This window comes from Mobula hypostoma, chromosome 2 (genome assembly GCF_963921235.1).
Source record: "Mobula hypostoma chromosome 2, sMobHyp1.1, whole genome shotgun sequence".
Classification (NCBI taxonomy): domain Eukaryota; kingdom Metazoa; phylum Chordata; class Chondrichthyes; order Myliobatiformes; family Myliobatidae; genus Mobula; species Mobula hypostoma.
The window spans coordinates 217,733,884-217,747,987 of record NC_086098.1 but is presented as its reverse complement, the minus strand read 5'-3'; the positions used below and the strand labels follow the sequence as shown (position 1 = coordinate 217,747,987).

General features: G+C 39.7%; 1 protein-coding gene across 1 annotated transcript in view; it reads left to right on the top strand.

The window, feature by feature from the left end:
* LOC134342855 (disheveled-associated activator of morphogenesis 2) overlaps positions 1 to 14,104 on the top strand; it is a 160,546-nt gene that overhangs the window by 22,066 nt on the left and 124,376 nt on the right. Inside the window, exon 2 of the mRNA XM_063041495.1 lies at positions 9,938 to 10,063. Coding sequence (XP_062897565.1) covers positions 9,938 to 10,063 — 126 coding nt within the window. The remainder of the gene's footprint in view (positions 1 to 9,937; positions 10,064 to 14,104) is intronic.

The following is a 14,104-nucleotide window of genomic DNA, read 5'->3' as shown; positions in this document are numbered from 1 at the left end:
TGCGTGAGATGATGGGACTTTTGGGAGACTTTGAGACTTTTTTTTACTGTGCCCATGGTCTGTTCTTATCAAATTACAGTATTGCTTTGCACTGTTGTAACTATCTGTTATAATTATGTGGTTTTTATCAGTATTTCAGTCTTGTTTGTCTTGTGTTTCTGTGATATCATTCTGGAGGAGCATTGTATCATTTCTTAATGCATGCATTACTAAATGACAATAAAAGAGGACTACGTGTCCGCATAATCTAATCTAATGTAATTCTTTGTAGTTCTAACTTGCAGAAGTAATGACATTGTTTAATTTTCACTCCTGGCTGTTTTTGGCATTCCGAGGCCTGAATGCTTGAAACTGCAGTGAGCAAAGCAGTTCTGAATTATCTTACTACATGTTTCTCACCAACTATCAGTGACAAAAATAAGTGCTTTTGTGATTTGAACAGAAATACACACAACAGATGCTATTTAAAAACTGTTAGCTTTAAGCATAGTGTAGTATCCATAGTGTAGTGCATGCTATTGATGCTAGTTAGAAACTGTTTGACAACAGTCTCCTGTTGCAAAATAATGGCATAATATCCCAAATAAATGAAGGGAATCCCAGCAATTTTCTTGATTAGCTTTTGTTCTTTAAGAATTGTCCTAAATAAGTGGCTGCCCAGATTAACCAATGGCCGAATTAACCACAATCCACTGTATTTGTGTGGATCCCATGTGATTGAATCTTGTGGACTTCTATACCATGAGTGCCTTGTCAAAGGCCTTGCTACGGTCCACATAGACAATATCTCTTGCCTTGTATCATCAATCCTCTTCATCATCTCTTCAAAAGCTTAACTGAGATCTCATTGGATTCTCCTGTACCTTACCTGCAGTATCATTACGCTCATCTTACTGTGTTATTGTCATCTTGTATATCCATCAGCTTTGTTGTCAAGAAAGTACAAACTTGCAGATGGCCTAACAAAATACCTTTCTTATACCTGTTATTCTCTCTTCTTCCCACTCACCCACCAATCAGATAGAAGATACAAAAGCTTGCAAAAATGTACTATCAGGCTCAAGGAGTTCTTTTATTCCATTATTGTAAGACTCTTGAATAGACCTCTCGTATGACAAACTCTTGACTTCTGAATCAACCTCAACATGGCCCTTGCACCTTAGTTGTCCACCTGCACTGCACTTTCTCAGTAAATGTAACACTATATTCTGCACTGTTTTTGTTTTTCCTTTTGTACTACCAGTGTACTTGTGTATGGAATGAAATGCCTAGATGGCGTATAAAGAAAGTCATTTTACTGCATTTAGGTACACGTGACAATGATAAGCCAATTGTGATGATATCTACTTTGGGTAATGGAAGACTTTGGACAACTGTTGCATATTATAAATACCTTGCTTATAATTTTGACTGATTTTGAGTGGAATGATTTTGCACTTGGTACACCTAAAACCTTAATTTGTAAATGAGCCACGTTGTTTTTTTTTGAGAATAGCCAATTTTGCCCTGTGCAATCAAACTGGTTGCTATAGTCTTCAATTGTGCTTGACTTTTACTGGTGGTGTGAGATGCTGCTTACAGATCGGCACACTCCTGATTTGAGCACCTAGCACCACAGACTGGAAGGTTAGATGTTGCCACCAAGTCTAGGGATGGATCTAGATTGTCCTAAGTGAGATGGCCAGATGCATTTTGTAAGTTGCTTTCAAATTCATGCCGGCTAAAGCTAGTATATCCAGTATGACCATATTCCTTTAAACAGGTTATTAACTTTTAGTGATAAAGGTAAACTTAGCTAAATATTTTGTTTATTTGACTGTGTATTAACTTCTGAATTGATTAAAATGTTTTCAGTGATTTTATTATTATTTTATTTTAAAGTATACTTTAACTTTTTGAAATGTTTTTGATAATAAATGGCGTTTAGAAAGAGCGTTAAAGACCTTTGAATCTTTGGTAGTTACTGCTATCAGCATTGCCTGGCACAGAGCCTAGTGATCAGTCTCCAATTTTGGGTTGGTTATCATTTGCAGGCATATAACTTCTTGTGACAGCCCTGTGAGGTTATTGGGAGTGGTGCTGCTTCAGGAAATTAATGCAACCACAAAACAGACTGTGGAGGCATAGTTGAGACAAAACCTGTGTTTAGACATACTTGTACCGATATTCTAAAAATATGAAAATGATTGTGTGTTGTAATTGGAAATTGGAGTGATTTTTTTTTCCCCAAAAAGTACCTCCTATCAACATTTATGAAAATTCCTACTTTAATCTGTTATATATTGCAGAGATAAGTCCTGGGTATGACTCAAATCTGAAACTGGTGATGAGGCTCTGATTGGGGACTTTCAGAGCTTTGGGGAAAGTGGAGTTACCCCTTAGTCATGCATTGCTCCCAGGGCCGCTCTGACCTGGAACGGTAGCACCTGCAAGGGTTCCTGCTCAGGATATGAGTGAAGTCCAACAGCAGGTTCAGTAACTGAACTTACAGCGGAGAAGGCGGATGAGCTAGGACCTCAAATAACAACGGCTATAGTACAGGCGGATGAACATTTTGGAAGAGAAATAGCGATTTCTTTAGTTCACCCAACGGAAGGCAATAGTAAACCACCATTGATAGATACTAGGTTTCCTAGAATCTATTTGCTAAGAAAACCATGGTCAAACTCGCAAAATATATCTCACAACAACAGCGTCAAGAGGATCTTCAAGATAATTCTAAAGATACTTCGCTCGGTAGAGTTGATTCTGGGCAGGAGGGGATCCCTGACCATCATCAAGCTACTGCTCATAAAATTCAAGTAACACAAAAGAAAATTATTGCCACTTGGAATGTAAGAACCCTATGTTAAGCAGGGAGACTGGACAATGTGATAAATGAAATGGAAAGACTAAAGATTAACATCATGGGAATTAGCGAAGTTCTGGAACATGTCAGAATAGAAGTAAAACACTAATTTATTCTTGTGGAACATCCCGTACTAATGGAGTAGGACTTCTTATGAATGAAAACATGGCAAAAAGTGCTTTAGGACATTGGGCAATATCAGAAAGAGTGCTCCTTGTTAGATTCAGAGGACAGCCATTCGATTTAGCAATTATACAGATATATGCACCAACAACAGATGGAACATATGAGGATATAGATAAATTCTATGAATAGCTTGAACAAGCAAAGAATGAATGCAAATCTCAAGATATTGTTATTGTCATGAGACATCTAAATGCTAAAGTAGGACAAGGTGCTGATGGAAGTACCATAGGAAAATTTGGACTAGGGAAAAGAAATGAAAGAGGGTAGAATGGTGCAAGATGAATAATCAGGTCATTATGAATACCTACTTTAAAAACCATTCAAGATACTTATGGACCTGGAAAAGTCCAGGTGATAACACCAGAAATCAAATTGACTTTATTACTATAAACCAAAGATTTAGAAACTCAGTGACTCAATGCAAAACCTATCAGGTGCAGACTGTAATAGTGACCATAACCCAGTAGTATGTCATGTAAAAGTAAAACTTAAAAAACTAAAGAAGCAAAAACCTGAACAATCCCTTGACTACTCGCAATTAATTAAAGAAGAAAACTTAAGACAAAAATTTACAATTGAAGTAAGGAATAGATTTCAAAGTCTAGAAATAGAATCTGTTGAAGATGATAGCAATCATGTCGAAATGAAGTTTAACTCTCTGAAGGATGCATTGGTAAAATCAGCAAAGTCAGTGATTCCTAAAAAAGAAAAAAAAGCACAAAGAATAAATGGATGACAGATGAAATCAAAAATCTAATGGAAGAAAGGAGACGGAAGAAATCAAATCCTATAGAATATAAGTCCTTAGATAAAAACAGTTAAAAGCTTATGTCAAAAAGCCAAAGAAGAATGGTTAAACCAGGAATGTGAGCAATTAGAAAGCATCCCTATTACTGATCCAAAAAGGTTACATCAACAAATCAAGCATATCGCTGGTAAAAAGCTCCTCTGTTCTTCAGGTGGATTTTAGAAAGCAAAGGACGGTACCATTATCATGGAAAAAGATGAGATTATGAACAGATGGACCATATATTCAGGAATTGTTTGAAGACGATTGAGGTGAAAAACCAGAAATTAAGAAGAACATTTAAGGTCTAAGTATTTGAAAATCTGAAGTTCATATTGCAATAAATAAGATGAAGAAAGGAAAGGCAGCAGGTCCTAATGAAGTAGTAATAGAACAAATTATTGCCCTTGAAGATTATGGGATTGAAAAACTTACTGATTTAATCAGTGACATTTATGAGACTGCAATAATACCAGAAGAGATGAAAAAATCAGTATTTATCACTCTTCCTAAGAAACCTGGAGCAAAAGAATGTGAATTACATAGGGCCATAAGTTTAATAAGTCATATCACTCAGATATTTTTAAGAATTTTGATGACAAGAGCTAAAAGTAAGATACAGGCTGAAATAGCTAAAGAACAATGTGGTTTTGTGAAAGACAAAGGTTCAAGAAACACAATATTGATGTTAAGGATACTATCAGAATGAGCTATTCAAGTTGAAAAAGATGTGTTTATTTGTTTTATCGACTACACAAAAGCATTTGATAAAGTGAAGCACAATAAGTTATTTGAAATACTACAGGAAGCTTTAGATCTAGATTCGAAAGACGTCCGCCTAATCAGAAATCTGTTCTGGGAACAAACTACCGCTGTAAGAACAGATGGAGAAGTGAGTCAGTTTACGAAAATCAAGCGAGGCATTAGACAAGGCTACGTTTTCTCCCCTGATTTGTTTAATGTGTACAGTGAAACAATATTACAAAAAAATAAGAGACATCTTGGGAATCAAAGTTGGTGGTGAAAACATCAATAATTTTAAATACGTGGATGACACTGTGTTAATTACATGTACGGAGGATGAACTACAAAACTTAATATAGTTGTTGAAGAAAGTGTAAAAATGGGTCGATCTATCAATTGCAAAAAGACAGAATGTATGGTGATATCGAAAAAAAAAGGAGAATCCTATCTGCAGGTTGAGAATAAATGGGGAAGATATAAAACAAGTCCAGAACATTTGCTACTTAGGAAGCTGGGTGACATCAGATGGCAGGTGCGACATGGACATCAAAAGAGGAAAAGTGATGGTAAAAGACATCTTTATGAGAATGAAGAGTATACTAACCAACACTAAACTAGGCATCAGAGCACTGAAATGTTATGTTTATCCAGTTACGTTATATGGCTCAGAATGTTGGACAATATCTAGTAACATGAGGAAACGAATTGAAGCAGCAGAGACGAGGAATTCTGCAGATGCTGGAAATTCAAGCAACACACATCAAAGTTGCTGGTGAACGCAGCAGGCCAGGCAGCATCTCTATGAAGAGGTACAGTTGACGTTTCGGGCCAAGACCCTTCGTCAGGACTTTCTAGATCTTTCTGTCTCTATCTCTGGAGACAGTTTATCTACTATAAGCCTACTGACTCTCACAGCTATCTGGACTATTCCCCTTCTTACCCTGTCTCTTGCAAAATGCCATCCCCTTCTCGCAATTCCTCCGTCTCCGCCGCATCTGCTCTCACGCTGAGGCTTTTCATTCCAGGACGAGGGAGATGTCCTCCTTTTTTAAAGAAAGGGGCTTCCCTTCCTCCACCATCAACTCTGCTCTCAAACACATCTCCCCCATTTCATGTACATCTGCTCTCACTCCATCCTCCCGTCACCCCACTAGGAATACGGTTCCCCTGGTCCTCACCTACCACCCCACCAGCCTCTGGGTCCAACATGTTATTCTCCGTAACTTCCACCACCCCCAACGGGATCCCACCACTAAGCACATCTTTTCCTCCCCCGCCCCCTTGCTTTCTGCAGGGATCGTTCCCTACACGACTCTCTTGTCCATTCGGCCCCCCCTCCCTCCCCACTGATCTCCCTCCTGGCACTTATCCTTGTAAGCGGAACAAGTGCTACACATGCCCTTACACTTCCTCCCTTACCACCATTCAGGGCCCCAGACAGACCTTCCAGGTGAGGTGACCCTTCACCTGTGAGTCTGCTGGGGTGATATACTGAGTCTGGTGCTCACGATGTGGCCTTCTATATATTGGCGAGTCCTGACGCAGACTGGGAGATCATTTTGCTGAACACCTACGCTCTGTCCGCCAGAGAAAGCAGGATCTCTCAGTGGCCACACATTTTAATTCCACATCCCATTCCCATTCTGATGTGTCTATCCACGGCCTCCTCTACTGTAAAGATGAAGCCACACTCAGGTTGGAGGAACAACACGTTATATTCCCTCTGGGTAGCCTCCAACCTGATGGCATGAACATTGACTTCTCTAACTTCCACTAATGCCCCACCTCCCCCTCGTACCCCATCCATTATTTATTTATATACACACATTCTTTTTCTTTCTCTCCTTTTTCTCCCTCTGTCCCTCTCACTATACCCCTTGCCCATCCTCTGGGTTTTTCCTCCCCTCCCCCTTTTCCTTCTCCCTGGGCCTCCTGTCCCATGATCCTCTCATATCCCTTTTGCCAATCACCTGTCCAGCTTTTGGCTCCATCCCTCCCCTTCCTGTCTTCTCCTATCATTTTGGATCTCCCCCTCCCCCTCCCACTTTCAAATCTCTTACTCACTCTTCCTTTAGTTAGTCCTGACGAAGGGTCTTGGCCCGAAACGTCGACTGCACCTCTTCCTAGAGATGTTGCCTTGCCTGCTGTGTTCACCAGCAACTTTGGTGTGTGAAGCAGCAGAGATGTGGTTTTTGAGGAGGATGCAAATAATATCATGGATAAAACGAATATCTAATGAGGATGTCATGAAGAGAGCAAGCAAAAAAAGAGAAATAATGTCTGAGATCATGAAAAGGCAACATGATTTCATTGGACGTGATTAGGAAAGAGGAGTTAGAATGCACAGTAATTATGGGAAAGATTGAAGGGAAGAATCAAGAGGAAGGCAAAGACAAATGATGTTGGAGACAGCAGCTAGAGAACTGGAAATGAGTACCAATGAATTGATCCACTTGACTCGAAACAGGAGTGTGTGGGCCATGGCAGTCAAAACTCAGACTGGGCATTGCACCTGAGGATGACGATGATTGCAGAGATAAAAAATTCCACTTCTAAGCTTGACCAGTGCATGAATTTAATGAACTGGAAATTTTGAACAAAATGTTCCATTTCACCATGCACGGTTCTGATGGACACAAGAAAAGCAAAGTTAATTGTTTCCAAAATACGAGAAATGTAAGCTAGCTTTAAAAATATTATCTCCAAACTCTCTGGTAAAGAAACCTTGCAGCATTTTATTCATGTTTCTTTCAGAAGAGCACAACCTGCTCATCTCAGCATTTTTAAATTACAAGTGTGTGTTCTGCTTTCTTGGATCTATTCAGCAGTTATAAGCTCTCTTGGGCTTTTAAAAAAACCTTGATCAGCTGCTATTTGCTTTTCTCGGTTAACAATAGCATTATAAAGTTGCCAACAAAATGCAGCTGGCCTGCCTTGTTTGACACAAGATTATTGATTGTGACACAATATTACAGTCATTCATCAAGCATGCATTTTCCTAGCAGATACTAGAAAAGGGGAAAGGAACTCAAATGCTCTGAGAAAATTCTATTCTGCTGAAATTAGTGAATCCACTAATTTTCTATACAACTCACACAATGGTCCAGTCAAGAGATATTTATCTACCCTTTGAAAGCTTTTGGAGAACAGAGTACCTGCTTCTTTAGCTGGGTGTCTTTAAAAAAACATTACTTGCAGAAGCTTTTGAGTCTGTTGACAATAGACTTCGGTTGCCAACCGAAGCCTGGAATAAAAACAGTGCTTGGCTGGTCAGGTGGAATCAATGGAGGAAGGAACATTATCAATATCCATTTATCCGAATTGTTCTTCAAGGAGCTGTAAAGAGATCGCGTTACACTTTGTGAGTTTGTTAAACCCCTGCAGATACAACTATGGATTAAGAGCAATTGCAAAACAAAACTTTGTGATTACACAAAAAAAAAAGATTTAGGAATTTCAGCTCAACATGACAAATGGAACATGTAAAAACCAGGAAGTGGTCTATGCTGCATTCGCTGAATCTTTAAGTCCCGAGTTGTGTTTTAAGGTTGGGTATCGGTGCCGTGTAAAGAAATAACATCTGATAAGTTTTGCTCGAGCAGTGGATCGGAGCAAGTTATTCTGTTTAAAAGAAATATTTTAGAGACTGACTATACATCACATATTTGATTTCTTGTCAAATGTTAAATCAATTCTGTGAAAATGTTTAGATTAGAATAGATTCAACTTTATTGTCCTTGTGCCAAGTACAGATACAAAGCCAATGAAATGCAGTTAGCAACTGACCAGAAATGCAAACAATAGTGTTATTTACAAAATAACTGCGAATAAAAAGTAAGTGCTACAGCACACAAATATAAAAGTACTGAGACAATACAATATGGGTGCAATACTGCTTAGCACTGTGATGTGAGTTTCAGCAGGGTCACAGCCTCAGGGAGGAAACTCTTCCTGTGCCTGCTGGTGCGGGAGCGGAGGCTCCTGTAGCACCTACCAGATGGGAGGAGAGTAAAAGGTCCATGGTTAGGGTGAGATGCATCTTTGATAATGCTTTTCGCCCTGCCCAGGCAGCGTTTATGGTAGATGTTCTCAATGGTGGGCAATTGGGTGCCGATAATCCGCTGGGCAGTTTTCACCACCGCTGGAGTGCTTTGCGGTCTGATACGGGACAATTGCCATACCGCACTGAGATGCAGTTGGTGAGTATGCTCTCAGTGGTACAGCGATAAAAGTCCATCAGTATCCTGGGACAGAGGTGAGCTTTCTCGATGCTCCGCAGGAAATAAAGGCACTGTTGCGCCTTTTTGATCAGGATGGAGGAGCTCAGGGACCAGGTGAGATCCTCGGAAATGTGGACACCAAGGAATTTGAATCTTGATATGTGCTCCACTACAGCTCCGTTGATGTAGATGGGGACGTGAGTGTGGCTGCTAGCATGCCTGAAGTCCACAATGATCTCCTTGGTCATCTGGGTGTTAAGGGCCAGGTTGTTGTCGGCACACCACTCAGCCTGGTGCTGGACCTCATCCCTGTAGGCTGTCTCGTCATCCCCTCTGAGCAGGCCAACCACCGTAGTGTCGTCTGCAAACTTGAATATGGAGTTAGAACCATGTACAGGAACGCAGTCATAGGTGAAAAGGGAGTACAGAAGAGGGCTCAGCACACAGCCTTGAGGCACGCCAGTGTTCAGGGTGAGAGTGGAGGAGGAGAGGGTGTCTAACTTAACTGATTGGGGTTTGTTAGTCAGGAAGTCTAAGGACCAATTGCAGAGGGATGAGCTGATACCAAGCTGGCGAAGTTTGGTGATCAGTTTGGAGGGGATCAATGTGTCAGTATTTTAAAAATCTTTGTTAGACTTCACCCCATTTTCTCTTCCCACTTATGTTGCCCATCCTAATAAGAATTTCTAGCATTTTGCTGTTTTTGTTTCAGATTTCCTCCATATACAGGATTTTTTTCCTTTTAATTTAATGTAGTTTCCTTGTTTCTGTACTAATGGTCTCTATTTATAAAACTGACATGTAACTTTGAATCATCTTTTTTAATGTCATAATCTTTAATGAATTTTAAAATAAACTTTTTTTTGCCTTGAGAAGTGAAAATAGTTGAAGTTTGTATTAATTTTCCTGGAAGATTCTGTTTAGTTGGTAGAGTTGAAAACTCTTTATAGTACTGCAATATTTTGTGTTTGGCCTCCTAGTTTGATTCCATTGAAGATGATGGAATGAGTTTTAGAGGTGGGGCATAATGTGCTAATATTACCATAAGTGGTTAAATACCATTAAACACCACTAAATAGAGATGAATTTTTTGGTATCAAATTTTATGAACAGTTGATCTAACATTTTCCAATGTATTGTTATTTACAACAGCTTAGTAACAATGAACAGATCAAGTTACTCAATGCAGTGAAAAACCGAGAGATCACCGTTGATCAGGCCTGGGAAATAGCACAAAGCGGCAAGTCTACAGTGCAGGAGGCAAGCGAATCAGATAAAGTAAGGTCATCTCTTTGCTCCTTTCTTCACCATCAAGAATATACCGATTTAGAACTTATTAATCTTCGTTTGGTTAAAATGTGATTATAGATTTTGTCAAAAAATTAAGTTGCACTACATAAATGACATATAGTTTTATGAAAGATTCATGAAAGTAGATTAGTTGGACATGGCAGGAGATGTGTATCAGTGACATATTTTCAAGAAAGAATTTACAATGGTGGTATTGGAAAAAATATCTAATGAACTCCTTCCCTTTATTTACCAGAACAAATACGAGGGACTTCATTGATAGGATGACCCCAGCTTTTCTATGTTTTCTCTTAGGCAGTGCTACTTAATACCAAATAAAATGACATTATGTGCTAATGTTTTCTGAAAGATAGTATTTTTGCATGTAGTTATTTTTAGTGGCAGACAATTCAAAATTCAGAGGAGAAGCAATGAATGAGATTCTATATCCAAGTGTTTGTGCTGCTATTAAATCTGAAGTTTATACTCTATGTCAGGATAGAGTTTAAGCTTTAAATGTTCAAGATTTCTAATTCAGAGTAGAGAAGGCATTTCTCAAATTAACTCATTAAAAATTTTCAGGATTAAGTGAGCTTGCATTCTATGAAACATTAATGCACAAGTGCTTCTCCTGACCTTGGAGATATTTGCAAAGGAGAATGACGTAAACTACAGATAAAATCATAATGAGCGAGAATACTTCTCTGTGATCTGTGGATATGAAGGGTGAATACAATCCTCACAAATGCATTAAGGTACAGGATATAGATATCAAAAGAGATCATGGTAGATTTGTTGAGATTTTAAGCTTCTGCTATAGAGAGGATGCACTTGTCCTTTTTCGTTTGTTAAGTAGATCTAACTGGAATTTCCTGTATAAGGATTGCAATGTCATAGTCCAAAAGATGTACAGCAAAAAAACAGACTAATCAGCTCTCAGTGTCTGTACTGACCATCAGACACTCATTTAGTGGTTTTTTTATTCAATTACCCCACATTCTATAAGAATATAAGACATAGGAGTGGAATGAGGACATTTGGCCCATTGAGTCTTTTTTAACATTCAATTCTAGCTGATTTATTATCCCCCTCAACCCCATTCCCCTGCCTTCTCCCCATAAACTTTGACACCCTTACTATTTAAGCATGTATCAACCTCTGCTTTCAATATACCCAATGATTTGACCTCCACGGCCATCTGTGGTATCGAATTCCTCAGATTTACCACCCACTGACGAAAAAAAAATTCTCCTCATCTCTGTTCTAAAGGGATGTCAATGTATTCTGTGGCTACGCATTCTTGTCCAAGACTTCCCCACTATTGGATACAACGTCTCAAAATCCACTCTTTGTAGACTTCTCAATTTTTTGTAGTTTTCAAAGTGATCCCTCTCATTCTTCTAAACTCCCTTGAGTACAGTCCCAGAGTAAATAAAAACTCTTCATACATTAAATCTTTTATACCCAGGTTCTCTTTCAAAACCTTCTCTGGATCCTTTCCAATACCAGTACATCCTTTCTTAGATAAGGGGATCAAATTACTCACAATATTCCAAATGTAGTCAGACCAGTGCCTCACAAAGCTTCATTATTACATCCATGCTTTTATATTATGGTCCTCTGGAAATGAATGGGAGTATTGCATTTGCATTTCCTACTACCAACTCAATCTGCAAGTTAATCTTTCGGGAATTCTGCACTAGGACTCAAGTGCCTTTACACTTCTGATTTCTGAATTCGCTGCCTTTTAGAAAATAATCTACGCCTTTATTCCTTCTACAATAATGCATGACCATACACTTCCCTACACTGCACTACATCTATAACTTTTTTGCCCATTCTTTTAATCTGTCCAAATTCTCCTGCAAACTCCTTGTTTCTTCAAAATTATCTGTCCCTCCACCTATCTTTGTATCAACTGCAAACTTGGCCATAAAGTCAGCCAATCTTGAATCTATGCTAGTATCTTTTCTGTAATACCATGGGCTCTTGTCTTGTTAAGCAGCCTCCTGTATGGTACCTTGTCAAAAGCCTTCTGAAAATCCAAGTGCACAACATCCACTGAATCTCCTTTTTCTATCCTGCTTTTTATTTCCTCAAAGAATTCCAACAAATTTGTCAGGTTAAATTTCAATAGGTACACTTAATGTCAGAGAAATGTATACAACATACATCCTAAAAAATTATTTTTCTTTGCAAACATCCATGAAAACAGAAAAGTGCCCAAAAGAATGAATGACAGTTAAATGTTAGAACCCCAAAGCACCCCTCCCAGGTCTCAGAAACTCCAGCCATTGTTGTTCTGCTGTGTTCCCTACAAGTATCTCCTTCCAATCATCAGCTCCTCTTTCATGTCTCTGAAACTCATTTTACTCCACTGTAATACTGATACATATCACTTTATCTTCTCCCTCTCAAACTGCAGGGTGAATCCTGTCATTAATGATCACTGCCTCCTAAAGGTTCCTTTACCTGGAGCTCTCTAATCAAATATGGTACTCTACACAACTGCCTATCCAAAATTGCCTTTCCACTAGTGGCTTAACTGGTGGTTGATGTGGTTCTCTTTTGTGTCTGTTGGTGACAGAAAACCTATGTGGGAGAGTTTTTAGAGTGGAAAGGCCATTACACTGGGACAGTTCCATTCTCTCGATCTCAGAAGCCCTGGTCCAGTGGTTCGAGCAAGTGTCATAAACTGGGGTCTTCCTTGGTTGCAGTGGATGACTGTGACATCTTCTGTGCTTTCTAAGCCCCTTGTTCTCCACAGAGCATTGCAGTAACACCTTCCTGGCCATTTTATCTCACTGTAGATCTCACTCACCCAGTCTACCAGAGTTGATGTTGCATGCAAAGATGGCATGTCCTTAACTCAATGGGGTATGCGGACACAGACCACACTCACCTTGTTTAGCTTTCCTTTCAAAGTGGTGTACTGGGGTGTGGCCACTTTCACATGCAAACAGTTACTTGGAGCCACAGGTGAGAGCTGAGTGTTCAGGTAGGAACCAAAGGTGAGTGAGCTGCCCCAGAAAAGACATGACAAACACCTACAGCAGTGGTGCTACCCCTCCATAGACACCACATACACTCCAACTACAAGCTGCTCTAAAAATCCATCTCATAGACATTCCACAAATTCCCTCTCTTTGGATTCAGCACCAACATTATTTTCCCAATCTACCTGCATGTTGAAGTCACCCATGTCTAACATAATAATATCCCTTTTCTATCTCCTGTTGTAATTTATACCCACATCCTGGCTACTGTTCAGAGGCCAGTATGTAACTCCCATCAAGGTCTTTTTACTCCTGTAGTTTCTAATTTCGATACACAAGGATTCTACATCTTCTCATCCTCTAGGGGAAGAGAAGATGGTGGCGCGATGCAGTGCACGCGGCCGCTTCGAAATAATATCGGTATTTGTTAAGTAGGTGCCGTGCACAGTCCTGATTTGATGGAGACAGACGTGAGAAGCACGGAGGAACATCTGGAGAAACTACTGAAATGCCCGCTTCGCTGCCGCTGCTACTGTGCGATCGAGAATCTCCGGAGGGGAAGGCCCCAAATCCTCGGCTTTGCCTATTGCCTGTTGCTGGGGCCAGGGTCGAAACACTGGGCAGAGATGGTGCTCGGTGTCAGAGGACTGGTTGGAGGCTCGAAGTTTTCGGACGGACTCAAGAGTCGGCTGTGGTCGGGTGCTTCCAGGGTGCTGCACCGGCAAGTTTGCGGCGCTGGAGGTTCATTGCAGGGAGAGTTTTTTTTCTCGCTTCTACTGTCTGTGTGAGATGATGGGACTTTCGAGAGATGTTGAGACTTTTTAAAATCAAATTATGGTATTGCTTTGCACTGTTGTAACTATATGTTATAATTATGTGTTTTTTGTTAGTTTTTCAGTCTTGATTTGTCTTGTCTTTCTGTGATATCATTCCGGAGGAGCATTGTATCATTTCTTAATGCATGCATTACTAAATGACAATAAAAGAGGACTATGTATCCTCATAATCTAAATCTACCTTCCTGACCTCCTAT